Source organism: Oratosquilla oratoria, chromosome 27, assembly GCF_046742065.1.
Source record: "Oratosquilla oratoria isolate Oo_2021 chromosome 27, ASM4674206v1, whole genome shotgun sequence".
NCBI lineage: Eukaryota > Metazoa > Arthropoda > Malacostraca > Stomatopoda > Squillidae > Oratosquilla > Oratosquilla oratoria.
The window spans coordinates 12436490-12452375 of NC_134803.1; the positions used below are offsets into that span (position 1 = coordinate 12436490).

The 15886-nt window shown below is 38.4% G+C and overlaps 1 protein-coding gene across 1 annotated transcript in view; it reads right to left on the reverse strand.

Annotated features, from left to right (window-relative positions):
- LOC143039739 (uncharacterized) overlaps window positions 1–9977 on the reverse strand; it is a 41260-nt gene extending 31283 nt beyond the window's left edge. The window contains exon 1 of the mRNA XM_076209980.1: window positions 9880–9977. Coding sequence (XP_076066095.1) covers window positions 9880–9885 — 6 coding nt within the window. The 5' untranslated portion in view covers window positions 9886–9977. The remainder of the gene's footprint in view (window positions 1–9879) is intronic.
- Between the last annotated feature and the right edge of the window lie 5909 nt (window positions 9978–15886).

A 15886-nucleotide genomic window follows, 5' to 3' on the forward strand; every position in this document is an offset into this window, starting at 1 on the left:
GATTAAAAAGTGTAATGAGAAATAGACATCTAGGAATGGATGCTAAGAGGAGGTTATATGAAGGAGTGATTGTGCCAATAGCATTGTACGGGGCAGAAAGATGGAACATAAGAGAGGAAGAGAGGAGTTTAAATGTGTTTGAGATGAAATGTCTGAGAAGTATGATAGGGGTTACTAGGATAGATAGAATGAGGAGGTGAGGAGGAGAACAGGGGTGGAAAGGGAACTGGGAGATAGGGTTGATGAAAGGGTATTAGGATAGTTTGGACACATGGAAAGAATGAGTAAAGAAAGATTAGTAAAAGAAGTGTGGAAGGCAGAGGTGGAAGGAGTGAATATTAGGGGGCATCCTAGGATGAGATGGATGGATGGGGTGAAAGGGGCATTACAAAAGAGAGGAATGTCTGTGGAGGAAGGACGGGAGAGGACAGATGGGGGTGAATGGAGAGGGGTTGTGTATAGATGATGCTGTGATGTGTGAGAGGGAGTGGGTGGGGGATGGGGGGTGAGGAAGTATGTATGAGAAAAAAAAATTGACGCAGCCCAAAGGGATTTCCCCCCATCTTCTCCTTTTCTGTGTGAGGGGACGGAGAGGAGGGGTCGCCGAATTTATGAATCGGCCTTGCTGTGGATGTGCTGTGTCTTGCAACACTGCTTCTGACCCAGGGCAGTGGACAGGATGCAGGGATGACCCATCATCCAGAAGGTGCCAAGATAAGAGGGAGGGAGGAGGGTGGAGGGGAGTGGAATATATAGGAAATGGAATGGGTGGGAGTGGTTTCTATGCCTTTTTCTTTTTGGCTACCCCCCCCATGTAGGGGGAAAGAGCCTTTGGTATATGTATATAGAAAGAATTCAAAGAGCATTGAAAAAGATGGCACCAACACTTAGCAAGTTGACATACGAACAAAGATTGGACAATCTAAACTTACTAACTCTGGAGCAAAGAAGAGAAAGTGGCGATTTGATAACCATCTACAAAATTATGATAGGGATGGAAATCCTTGATAGGGATGATCTACTTAAATGGGACAGAAGAAACATAAGAGGACACGAGAAGAAAATTAAGAAGGGCATTTACAGAAGAGATTTGAAAAAGAACAGCTTTACACATAGAGTAATACTTGTAGATACATGGAATAAATTGAAAGAGAAAACACTGAGTGCTAAAACTATACATGATTTTAAGAAAGAACTGGATGCGGAAAGATACAACTGCGGGTCACTATGAGCATAGCTCTTCTTCCGCAAAATACAACTGGGTAAATACAGATGCTCCTCTACTTACGTTCATTCGTTTTACGTTTTTTCGATTTTACGTTTCAACTGACTGTAAAAAAAAAAAAAAAAAAAAAAAAAAAAAAAAAAAAAAAAAAAAAAAAAAAAAAAAAAAAAAAAAAATTGAGTAAATTTTTTAGTTTAGCGCGCTCTCCGTAGTTCAAACGATACTTACGCATGACGCTGCGTCCATTGTTTACATGGCACAAACGACAGACTGAACGTGCCTTGCCTCCTCCTCCTCCTCCACCATCTCAATTTATGTTGCTTGAATTTAATATATTTGAAATTAATGTTATTATTTTACAATGTTGTATGTATAATTAATGATTTAGCGGTGTTTTATAAGATACGGTAATAGAATTTATGGATGTATAGTTGAGTAACAACTTACGTTCATTTTCAACTTACGTTCGGCTGATCGGAACGTAACTAAAACGTAAGTTGAGGAGCGTCTGTACACACAAGAAAGGAAAAAAAAATAAAGTTAGCCTATACCAATATAGATGGAATGATTTCAGGACTGAATGAATTAAATGACTATCTGACATTAGAAAAAACACCCATAATGGGAATAGTAGAAACTAAATTAAAAAGTACTCTACCACCAAATAATGTGGGACAAGGTCCATATGACTTTTGGATGAAGAATCATACATACATATACCAAGGCTTTTTCCCCTTTACAAGGGAGGCAACAAAAAAGAAAAAGGCATAAAAACCATTCCCATCCATTCCATCCCTAAATACACTCCACTCCCCTCCACCCTCCCTCTTATCTTGGCACCTCCTGGATGACGGGTCATCCCTGCACCTCGTCCACTGCCCTGGGTCAGAGGCAGTGTCACAAGACATAGCACATCCACAGCAAGACCACTTCATTAAGTCGGCGACCCCCCCTCTCTGTCCCCCCATTCAGAAAAGAAGATGGGGAGAAATCCCTTTGGACTGCATCAAATTTTCCTCACACATACTAACTCACCCCACATCCCCCCACCCATTCCACCTCATGCATCACAACATTTTCCATATACAACCATTCTCCATTTACCCATCTTCTCTCCTCTCCTGTCCTTCCTCAACAGACATTCCCCTCTTCACCCCATCCATCCACCTCATCCTAGGATACCCCCTCATGTTCACTCCCTCCACATCTGCCTTCCATACCTCTTTTACCAGTCTTTCTTCACTCATTCTTTCCATGTGTCCAAACCATCCCACTACTCTTTCATCAACCCTATCTCCCAACTCCCTTTCCACCCATGTTCTCCTCATTTCTCACTCTATCTAGCCTAGTAACCCCCATCATACTTTTCAGACACCTCATCTCAAACACATTCATACTCCTTCTCTCTTCCTCTCTTATATTCCATGTTTCTGCCCCATACAGTGCTGTTGGCACAATCACTCCTTCATACAGTCTCCTCTTAGCCTCCATTCCCAAATGTCTATTCCTTATTACACTTTTTAATCCACCAAAGCATTTACTCATTTCTCTCAATCCACATTCTACCTCCACCTTCACTCTACCTTTTCCTGCCACATTTGCACCCAAGTATCTAAAACTATCCACTTCCTCCAGTCGCTCTCCCTTTATGCTCACTTCCAGTCTGCTGCCACTTTCACCCTTGTATATCTCATCACCTTACTTTCACCCACATTTATCTTCAACTTTCTTCTTTCACACACTCTCCCAAACTCTGTCACCAACTTCCTCAATCCCTCCTCCAATCCTGCTACAAGTGCAGTGTCATCCGCAAACAACAGCTGGCTCACCTCCAACTTTTCTCCATTTTCTTTAACCATCTCCAATCCCTGACCCATCACCCCATCCATGTGTAAGTTGAACAGCCAGGGCGACATAGCACATCCCTGACAAAGTCCCACCTTTACCTCAAACCACTCACTCTCACCATTTGTAATCCTGACACATGCTCTACTACTCTCATAAAAACTCATGACAGCTCCTAGAAGCTCTCCTCCTATCTCATATATCTGCAAAAAACAAAAACAAAAAAAACAGTGCCTTCCTGTCTACCCTGTCATAAGCCTTTTCCAGATCCATAAAAGCCCAAAAAACATCTTTAACTTTTCCTATAGCTTTCTCACATGTCTTACCACAACAATCTGATCTACACAACTTCTACCTGTCCTAAATCCACACTGTTCCTTGCCAATTATTCCCTCTATTCCTCTCCTAATCCTCTCAATCAAGATTCTCCCATAAACCTTCTCAACTACACTTAACAAGCTAATCCCTCTGAAACTACACTCACACTTGTCCCTTTTCCCTTGTAAAGTGAAACTATACAGGCACTCCTCCAGTCCTCCGGCACTCTACCCTCTCTCCAGCAAACATTAAATAACCTCACCAGCCAGTACACCATCACTGTATCTCCTTTTTTTTTTTTTTTTTTTTAATTCTGCATGACATCCATCCAGACCAGGTGCTTAACCTGCTCTCATCATCTTAACAACTGCCTTCACTTCATCCTTCCTTATTTCTCCTCCATTTTCCTCACTCATCATGGTCATTTTCTTAGCACTACCCACTGCAACTATCTTTCCCTCGCTATCCTCGTTCACGTTTAGCAACTCCCTAAAATACTTTGCCCATCTTCCCCTTACTGCCTTCTCTTCCATTATCATCTCTCCATCTGCACCTTTTACCTTTTCTTCTCTACTTGATTCGCCTCCTCTTCCTCTTAATTTCTTTCCAAAACATCTTTTTATTACTTTCAAAATTTTGTCATACTCTTACCCCATTTCACATCTGCTCTCCTCTTTGCCTCCTTTACCTTTTGCTTTACTTCTCTTTTCTTTTCTTTGTACCTCTCATATGACTCCCTCATCCTATTTTGTTACCAAACTGTGAAAGCTTGCTTCTTCTCTTCTACAACCTTCTTTGCTTCCTCATCCCACCATTCACTACCCTTCCTTCTATTTCCTCCCATCCTTCTTGTTCCACACACCATCTTTACACACTTTGTGACTCCATCCTTCAACCATCCCCATTCCTCCTCCACTCCTAGCTCTACTCTATCCTTCACTCCCTCCCACTCCTCTCTCAGCTTCTTCTTGTACTCCTTCTCCTTTTCATTTAAAGAGTTCACTCTAAGCACCTCCCTACCTTTTGTCCTTTTCCTCTTTCTCCATCTATCCTCCACTCTCAACTTACCTTCCACCAAAAAAGGATCTGATATTCCCCCACCCTCTCCCCTTAGCACATGTACATCCTTAACTCTTCCTATTATACTCCTATCTACCACTACATAGTCCATTAATGCTCTATCTACCACCCTTACATCCACCACCCTCTCCCATGTGTACTTATGCTTGACTTTCTTCTGAAACACTGTATTTGCTATCATCAACTCTCTAGACACATCTCCACCATCAACTCTCCACTATGATTCTTTCCTGGAACTCCACATTTCCCAACCACTCCGTCAATTGGTTCATTTCCTATCCTAGCATTAAGGTCTCCCAGTACTATTACATTGACATTTCTCCCTAATCCCTCTATGCACTCATTTAAATCTATCCAAAAATCCTTCCTTTCTTCAACACTCTTCTTGCTACCAGGTCCATATGCACTTACAAAAACCCACATCTCCTTTCCCAGTTTCACCTTCATCCACATTATCCTTGAGGAAACCTCATTCCACACCACTACATGTTTACCTATCTCTTCACTTACTAGTATAGCCACCCCTTCTCTCCCTCACCCTCTCTTCACTCCTGATACCCTTCCACTTACACTCGCCCTTCCCTCTCAACTTAGTTTCACTCAAAGCCAACACATCAATCTTTCTTCTCACAAACATACTACCTATCTCTTCCCTTTTACTCTAATCTGTACCACATCCACACACATTAAAAGACCCAAACCTTAAGGTGCTGGTTGAAAAACTATGCCTTTACTTTTTTTAGGAATGTCCCCCGTGGGGCTACAGGGAGAAGGATACCTGGTCCCAATCACCATCCCTTTTTTCTCGCCTCTTATGATCAAAGTGGAAATACTTGGTGGCAGTATTCTTTTGCCCCCACCACAGGAAAAAAAAAAAAAAAAAAAAAAAAATTGAAAAGCAAATGAAAGGAAAAAGTTCTCGGAGTGCAGATAAAAGACTACCAGTCAACTGACATATCAGTAATATCGTTGGAGACATGGATTGCTGCAGAACATAAAAGTGGTTTCTCTCTATGTGAATGAAATCATGAAAAAAGTTACACAAACCCTAATGTATCCAAGACTGGAATATGTCAGTGGTATGGTCCTCACACAGAGTGAAAGATAGGAGCAAGATTGAGAGGATACTACGAGCACAACCAAACTGATTCAAAGCCTGACAGATAATAAATACAAAGAGATACAAAACATTGAATCTACTAACACTGGAAGATCACAAAGAAAGAGATGCCTCAATTACTGTATTTATGCTGCTAAAAGGGGTAGATTATAATGGCAAAAGAGATCTTTTGATTGCGGGCCTTTAAGAGGCCATGAAAATAAGTTGAATACTGTGGTTGTGGGGCAACGTATCACTTACTTTATCTGCATTATTTCCTGCTTCTTCTTTGATGATGAAGACTTTTCTAGCTAATTTCTCTTTCAATCGAATCACTAGCTAATCTTTCTCTATATTTTTTTTTTCAGTGCAATTTTCTCACTCACTCTCTTCCCCTCATTTGTTCCACATACACACTGCCCATATGCAGCAGCCAATGCCCATTCACCCCCTTCTAGAGTGACCTTTGACCCCGCGCTGGGGGTGCCAACTGCGCACCCATATCCGCAATACATTCATACCACAAAGACTAAATGCATAAAATATATAAGAAATAAAATGTCTTGCACAGATGTATAAATACTTTGAATAGCTTAGAAGGTGCATCAAAATCAAAGTATGATAACTTGAAAATAAGGAGATATGGTCCAAACTGGAACCATACATGAACTTGAAACTAGGTATTATAATTGGTGAGTAAGGGTCAGAACTATACAAGTGTTGTTCCTTTCCTTTACACTATAATTACATAAATACATCAATACAAAAATACAAACACACTCAATTACAACATTGCCAGACCAACTCCAATACTACACTCAATCCCACCTCCACCAAGACATCAGCCCTACTGAGAAATCACCCCCACAACATGGAAGAACTACACTGCAATGACAGTGTTCTATCCACCATAGAAAGAGTACTAACAGAATATGATCAATCAATCTGTTGGCCCACATCTCTTTTGCAAGCGACAAACAGCTCCCAGGTAAGCAGCAACAGTCATAGGATTGCCCCATAAATTACTCAAGGAGGAGCTATTGTGCTGTTGTCTGGGGAAGGCAAGTATAGACCAAAGCAGAACAAGGATATCTAAAGAAATTGGACCAAATGCCTCAAAGGTAGCTCATGAAACTTAACTCAATTATGAGCATCTCATTCTGCAATCCCCTACACTCACAACCCTTAGGCAGCAACACAAAATTTCTTCCCCAAGTGATTTATGGGCCTGCCCTGGGGCCATAGGGCCATACTGGTTACCTGGAAGATGTGGGTCTCCTAAAAGAGAGACCTGGGGGAACAGACTGACTGAATAACCCAAGGAAATGTAAAGTCAATCAATCCATCCCTCAGGTCTCTCTTTTTAGAGAACCATGGCTCAAAAGTAACTGGCAATGGCCATCAGGTAGGCCCATATAGTTCCTAAGAAGAAATATTGTACTGTTTTCTAGAGATAATGCAGGGCAGTGTACAATGATGTATTCAGTGCAATATGTGTGGTTGCATCTGATGCATTTAGTGTCTGTGGCCAGGCCAATTCTATGTTAGTAATGTCTTTCTGCTGGATAGTGACCTGACCACAGTCATGCTAGTGTGGTACTTACCTGGATGACCTTTCCCTGGAAAGGTCAATACTACCAATCCGACGGCCTATGAAACAATGAACTAGATAGACAGTCAATAAACATAGCTGGAAAGTGCACTGTAAGTAGCTTAACCTTGATCTTAATCTAATACTTATATAGTATAATAAAAGGCCTTCAGCAGTCCTCAGTGCTGTCTTGAAAGTGCCAATGTCATCTATCTCTGTAATCATTGTGGGGAAAAATTTCCAGATTCCGATGACTCTTACAAAGAAGAAACATCTGACATTCTTTGGAGCAGTGAGATTGAGTTATCTTATGTTGATGTACTTGGGTTCTAACATCACTTGGGGATGGAAACAGTCTTTCTGGCTCATCAGACAAAAGGTTATGCATTATTTTTGGTCAATCTCTAGTTTCACCCAACCAACGAATTTGATATGTGGTTTATGTGTTTCTGGTGAGAAATGTTGTGATATGAACGATGGTGTACATCATTTCCGTCGCAAATGCGTACTTTCCAAGTAATTAATTATTGAAATTATGCACTTATGCCTACATCTCCCCAACAATCTGGGGGGACCTGTGGGAAATCGGGGTTTTTGGGTGGGGAGCACTAATAAATCGAGTAATGCGCGTTGCAAAACAGGTATAAAATGAACAAGAACACCTAAAAAAGATATAAAAAAAAACATAAATTTCACCTTTGAGGTCCGGAGTGTGGTCGGCTAATGCGATCGGTAGCCATGTTTGTTTACCAAGTTACCAACGATTCGAAATATTTGTCGCTACATTTAGCGAAGGCCATTCCACCTGCGTAGGAGTTGCTAACCATAAAATAACGTAACCTAGCCTATCCTAACATAACCTAACCCAACATACCTAACCTAGCATAACTTAACCTAACCTAGCATAACCTAACGTAACCTTACCTAACTTAACCTAGCGTAACCTAACGTAACTTAACATAATCTAAGGTAACATAACCTAACCTAGCATAACCTAACATAACGTGACCTAATCTAGCGTAACGTAACCTTGCGTAGCGAAAAATATTTCAAATTGTTGGTAACTTGGTAAACAAACATGGCTACTGATCGCGTTAGCCGACCACACTCCAGACCTCAAAGGTGAAATTTATGTTTTTATATCTTTTTTAGGTGTTCTTGTTAATTCTATACCCGTTTTACAACACGCATCACTCGATTTATTAGTGCTACCCACAAAAAAAAAAAAAAAAAAAAAAAAAAAAAAAAAAAAAAAAAAAAAAAAAAAAAAAAAAAAAAAAACGATTTCCCACAGGTCCCCCCCAGGGGCCGTATACACAAAACTATTTGTTAGCCTTAACAATCTCTGCTAGCTAACAGAAAACCACTAAAAGTTATACACCAATGCTTAACTAACAACTGTTAGCTAGCAAACAGTTGTTTGTCAAGTACCGCTAAACAGCGCTGAAGTTAGCAGCTTATGAACATGTAAATGGACGTATTATCAAAAATTGCACACATAAAACAGTGTTATTAATGCAGTTGTTCAGAATTTATTAATAAAGTATCATGATAGCACATAGATATCGTATGTATGGGTTTTTAGAAGTACTTATTAACCAACGACAGATATTTTTGGACGAAGGCGCATTGTACAGGCGGCCGTGCCACAGACAAATCTTCCGACAGAAATGTGGAATTAAGATAGAGCACCCTACAAACATAACTACTTTCCTGTACAATTAGGAAATTACAATTTTGCCAATACAATAAGTAACAGTTACCTACACGAGTGCATTCAATAGTAGGATGAAACAAGTAAAAATAAGTTTAAGGAATACATGATTTTAAAGCAATTTGATAATTGGAGACAGACAGTACTCCATAACCAGTCTATATTCAATCATATTCTTTGCAACTGGATTACTACAGGTACTTCATCTGAAATTTCGTCTATGTAAAACATGAACCAATTCCTGTGTGTGAACCAGGAGGCAACACTAATTTCCCAATTGCATTGGCATTCTTCTGATTTATCTTGCTGTAAAATGTAGTTTACCCCAGAGAATATTGCTAATTTAATAAAAAAGGTGATGCCCTTGGATAAGTTCGGCTATAATAACAAAGGAAATTCAATATTGATACGATACAAATTTAAATATTCAAATGTTCAACGAATGAATACATTTCTGTTTGGGGATGTTCACCTTACCACTACCTACTGGGTAAGCAATGAACCTTAGCTGCCGCACACAACACTTTGGCGTTAGACTTCATTCCAAATACAGAGGGAAATTTGTAGAATGTGTACATACATGTCGTAATTAAAGGCCGTAACTAGTTCACATTATTTAGGCAAGAAGTTTCCCACTAATATTATGTAACATTACATATGTAGCGTGGTCGAGTAAAAACCAACACTCATACCATTACTTGGTGAGTACTATTGAATTGTACTTACCAAGTAATGGATTGATTGTTGATAATTCAATTACAAAATGTACTAATCATTCGACTGGTATTTCCAAATAAGTCAGTAATTTATCATTATTTCGAAAAAAGACGTCAAAGTGATTTTTTAAAATAACTAACTTGCCGACCATGTGTTCCTGCAAACTCATTCGGATGTCGCGTTCTCTGATATTAAATTATATTATTTCAGCTATGTAATGCAGTATGATAGTATATTCACTACTTACAATCATATCTTAGATGTGGCAAACACGTAGACAAGATACTTACATGCATTATCCCACAAGATGATAACAGTTGAATATATATTCATGAATTACTTTACATGTTTCACATTCGCCTGCAGTCACCAAAATGTCGCCTCTGAATTTCGCTTGTATTTACCTAGTTGTATTTTGCGGGAAGAGGAGCTATGGTCCCTTTTCCGCAAAATGCAACTGTGAAAAATATAATATGTGGATTTTTAATTCACTTGTCGACTTTGTGTTCTGTCGGACTTATTCGGATCTCACGGTATGTGAAGGAGAATCCGAAGGTGTTCTGGAAGTACTCCTTTATATAGTCATTAATAATTGGAATGAGCTGCCAGAATGGGTGGTAAATGCAAACACAGTCAAAAATTTTGAGGCAAGGCTAGACAAATTCTGGGAGGGACAAGAGCAAATATATAACTATAGAGCACAAATTAACACTGCACGCGGCCAGCACCATCATACTAGAAATCAGGCTGCCACACTGGAGTCACAGGCCACATAAGGCCTCTTCCAGTAAACTTCAACTGTAATAAAAAAAAAAAGAAAAAAAAATAGATAGGATACATTTTCCTACACACACACACACACACACTTCAACGAACGGACGGCTTAGAGAACGTTCTGAAGAAAAGTGAAGTTTCGTGGATCCCAAAGCAAAGGAAGTGCCTATTGTATTTACAGGGTGGGGGGAAATTGCTCGTGGGGTAGTGGGAAAGTAGGGAAAGAAGAGAAGGGGAGGGATTGCTGAGGGAAATGGAAGGAAATGAGGAAGGAGAAGACTTGGCCCAGGCAGACAAACGAAATGTAAACACCAAAAAACGGCCCCCCGACCAGCTGAGCGACGACGAAATGTCTAATAAAAATGTAAAGATTAGAAGTATAGATAAGAGCAATACAGTAGAAAGTGATGAGAATATTTTCCAGGGATTTAAAGAGGGTGGGGGGGACACAACCCCCCCCCCCCGACTGACAAGACTAGAAGAGAAGTTCGATAAGATGATCGAGGACTGGGAGCGTAGGTTCGGTCATGTTAACAACATTGTACAGAGGGTTGAAAAATTGGAAGAACTAGAGAAGGCGAACAAAAACTTAACTAAGGAAATAGAAGACCTAAAAAGACAGTTAAAAGAAGTAAAAAAGGAGAATGAAGAGTTAAAGATGAATAATAAAGAAAACAGAGAGGGATGGAAGACAATTCAAGAAAACAGTAAAGTTGCATTTACTGACATAATTAAACAGCAAATGAGAGAACAAACTGAAGACTCAGTTATTAAAGTGATGAGACAGAAGGAGAATATAGTAAGAGACTTAGCTGATAAAAAGAAATGTATAATTACATTAGGAATGTAAGAGAAACATAACCCAGATAGAACCTCAAGAACCAATGAGGAAAATGAAAAAGTAAGCAGTTTACTACAATTAGTTCAGGAAGATGAACCAGAAATTATGAAGGAAATTTAGGAAAAATTCAGGCTCGGAAAGTATAGTACAGATAAGACCAGACCAATGAAGATTAAATTCAGGTCACAAACGACGGCAGAGAATATCTTATCCAAAACAGGGAAACTAGCAACAAGTGAACAATATAAAAGGTATGGATAAAAAGAGAAATGAATAAAGAGAAAAGAGAGGAAGAAAAGCAGAAAAGACTTGAAGCTAAGAAAAAAACGAGAGCAGAACGGAGTCAGAAAAAGAGAGATTCTATTGGAGAGTAGTGAACATGAAACTAAGGCGGTTCGACATACAAGAGAAAAACAAAAGGGAAACAGAGAACACAATGGAAGTGACAGAAAACTGAGAGTGTCTTACACAAATATAGATGGATTAAATACAGGATTGAATGAGCTGAATGATTATTTGAAGAAAAAAGAACCGGACATAATGGGAATTGTAGAAACAAAATTAAAAGGCCCACTACCACCCAACAGTGTAGGACATGATGCATATAATTATTGGATTAGAAACAGAGAGACAAAGCAAGGGGGTGGAGTTATGTTCCTGACTAAGAAGGATATAAACGTGAGGGGTGTCATATATGGAAAGAATACAGTAGAGATGATTATGATAGAAGTGGAAGACAGAGATAAGAAGAGCAGAAAATTTGTGATAAATTATGTGCCACCGAAAACAGCCTCATGGGAGGAGAGTGAACATAAAAGTATGTTAGAGGACACAAAGATAACATTAAATAAAATAATGGAAAATGGAGGAAGAATAGTTATGATGGGCGACTTTAATTGCAAAGAAATCTGCTGGGAAGAGATGACAGTAAAGGGTGGTGACGGCTCATGGGGAAACGCTCTACTTGAGATGATTACTGACCATACAATGACACAATGGTTACATATATGAAATGAAGAAGAACCATCGAAACTAGACTTAATAATTACATCTGAACCTAGAATAGTGGACAAGATTGAATATAAAACACCAATAAGTAAAAGTGACCACATATTGATTGAACTGGAACTTAATGAAGAAAAATATATGAAAAGAAATGAACAATATAGAAAAGGAAGAATGATGTATGAAAAAACAAACTTTGATAAAATAAGAGAATTCTTTCAACAAGAAAACTGGGAAGAAATATACAAAGAAGAAACAACAGTGGAAGAGAAATGGAATATTTTGAAAAAAAATTTACAAAAAAGGAGTGGAAAGGTATGTCCCAAGACAAAAACAAGAAAAAGAATATGTAAAATGCTGGTACAACAAAAGTTGTAGGGAGCTAAAAGACAAAAGAGACAAAGCCTGGACCAGATGGAAATAAGCAGACCTGAAAAATGGAAAATATATACCGGTTATAGAAATGAATATGTACAAGCATGCAGAGAGGAAAAGAGAAAATATGAAAAAGATGTCATAGAAAAGTGTAAAGATCAACCAAAACTATTCTACAGATTTGTAAACAATAAACTGAAAAACAAACAAGACTTGGAGAAATTAAGACAAGGAGGAGTTGAATACACTGAGGAAATGGAAATGGCGGAAATTATGAACAAACATTTTAAATCAGTGTTTACAAGGGAGAACATACAACCTGAAGAGATTGAATGGAAAGAGAAAGTCCCCCCTATGGAAGAAATAGAAGTAACAAAGAATGAAATATTGACACACTTGAGTAATCTTGATGTCAGAAAATCGCATGGACCAGATGAAATAGCAAACTGGATTTTGAAAGAATGCAGGAATGAACTGGCAGACAAAATACATAGCATAATAAACAGTTCCTTGAAAGAAGGAAAAGTTCCAGAAGATTGGAAAAAAGCAAATATAGTACCTATATATAAAGGAGGAAATAAAGAAGACCCTACCAACTATAGACCAGTCTCTCTAACAAGTACAATAGCAAAAATTTGTGAAAGAATTGTCAAAAGTAGATGGGTAAAATATTTAGAAAAAAACAAAGTGTTAAATCCAAGACAATTTGGATTCAGACAAGGACGACCATGCGTCACCAATTTAATATGTTTCTATTCAAGGCTAATAGATATAATACAAGAAAGAGATGGATGGGCGGACTGTGCATTTTTAGACCTAAAGAAAGCTTTTGACAAAGTACCACATAAGAAGTTGCTTAAGAAATTAGAAACTGAAGGAGGAATACAGGGCAAACTGCTAAATTGGATGGAAGACTTTTTGCAAGAAAGGAAAATGAGAGTAGTGATAAGAGACCAACACTCAAAATGGGATAAAGTAATAAGCGGTGTTCCGCAGGGAACAGTTCTGGCCCCAATAATGTTTGCTATATATATTAATGATATGGATGAAGGAATTGAAAGCTATATGAGCTTCTTTGCAGATGATGCAAAACTACTGAAAAGAGTGAAAACTGAAGAAGATTGTGAATCACTACAGAGAGATCTAAATATAGTACAGGAATGGAGTAGGAAGTGGGAGATGGAGTTCAATACAAAAAATTGTAGTATAATGGAATTTGGAAAAAGCAAAAACAGAATAACAGGAGCATATAAATTGGGAGAAGAAGGAATAAAAAAGTAGAAAATGAGAAGGACCTGGGAGTCATTGTTATGAATAATATGTCACCTGAGAAACATATAAATAAGATTTTTGGAGAAACTTATAATTTAATAAGAACAATCAAAGTTGCATTTACATACATGGATGAAGAAATGGTGAAGAAAATTCTAATCACCCTGATAAGACCAAGATTGGAATATGCAGCAACGATATGGTCACCAAGTACAAAAAAATGTATAAAAAAACTTGAAAGAATACAAAGAGCAATTACAAAATTGGCACCAACACTCTCAAAACTATCATATGAAGAGAGACTAGAAAAACTTGAACTACAGACACTAGAGAAAAGAAGAGAGAGAGGAGATTTGATAGCTATTTACAGAATCATGAAAGGCATAGAAATTACTGACAGAGAGAATCTGATAAAATGGGATGACAGAAATACAAGAGGACACGGAAAGAAAAGAAAAAAAGACAGCTATAGAAGAGACTTGAAAAAGAATAGCTTTCCTCACAGAGCAATAAACAGTTGGAACAAGTTAGATGAGAAAGTGGTGTGTGCAAAAACAGTACATGAATTTAAAAATAGTTGAGATAAAATGAGATATGAAGACGGGACCCCACGAGCATAGCTCCCCTTCCCGTAAAATACAACTAGGTAAATACAACTAGGTAAATACACGGAAAGAAAATCAAAAAGGATAGCTATAGAAGAGACCTGAAAAAGAACAGCTTTCCTCACAGAGTAATAGACAGTTGGAACAAGTTAGATGAGAAAGTGGTGTGTGCAAAAACAATACATGAATTTAAAAATAGCTTAGATAAAATGAGATATGAAAACGGGACACCACGAGCATAGCTCCCCTTCCCGTAAAATACAACTAGGTAAATACAACTAGGTAAATACATATGAAGACGGGACACCACGAGCATAGCTCCCCTTCCCGTAAAATACAACTAGGTAAATACAACTAGGTAGATACACACACACTTCATCGAACGGACGGCGTAGAGGACGTTCTGAAGAAAAGTGAATTTTTCGCGGATCCCTAAGCAAAGGAAGTACCTATTGTATTTACAGGGGGGGATTGCTCGTGGTGTAGTGGGAAAGTGAGGAAAAAGGAGAATGGGAGGGATTACTGAGGGAAATGGAAGGAAATGAGGAAGGAGAGGACTTGGCCCAGGCAGGCAGACGCCATGTAAACAAAAGAGGTCCCGACCAATTTAGTGACGACGAAATGTCTAACAAAAATGTAAATATTAGAAACATAGATAAGAACAATTCAATGGAAGGTGAGGATAATAATTTCCAAGGATTTAAAGAGGGGGAGGCGGATACCAACCTCCCCCGACTAGCAAAACTGGAGGAAAGGCTTGAACAAATGACCGAACATTGGGAGATTAGGTTCGGTAAAATGTCAAAACTTGCAGAAAAGGTTGAAAGATTGGAAGACCTAGAGAAGGCGAACAAAAACTGAACTAAGGAAATAGAAGAACTAAAAAGACAGTTAAAAGAAGTAAAAGAGGAGAATGAAGAATTAAAAAGGAACAATAAAGACAATAAAGAAACAATCGCAAAAGAGGCACAGGGGTGGAGGAAGATACAGGAAAATAGTAAAGTTGCATTCCCTGAAATAATTAAACAGCAAATGAAAGAGCAAACTGAAGACTCAGTTATCAAAGTGATGAGACAGAAGGAGAATATTATAAGAGACTTAGCAGACAAAAAGAAATGTATAATTATATTAGGAATGGAACAGAAATATAACCCAGATAGAACCTCAAGAATCAAGGAGGAAAATGAAATAGTAAGCAGTTTACTACAATTAGTTCAGGAAGATGAACCAGAAATAATGAAACAAATCGAAGAGAAGTTTAGACTCCGAAAGTATAGTACAGATAAGACCAGACTAATTAATATTAAATTCAGGTCACAAACGACGGCAGAGAATATCTTATCCAAAACAGGGAAACTAGCAACAAGTGAACAATATAAAAAGGTATGGATAAAAAGGGAAATGAATAAAGAGGAAAGAGAGGAA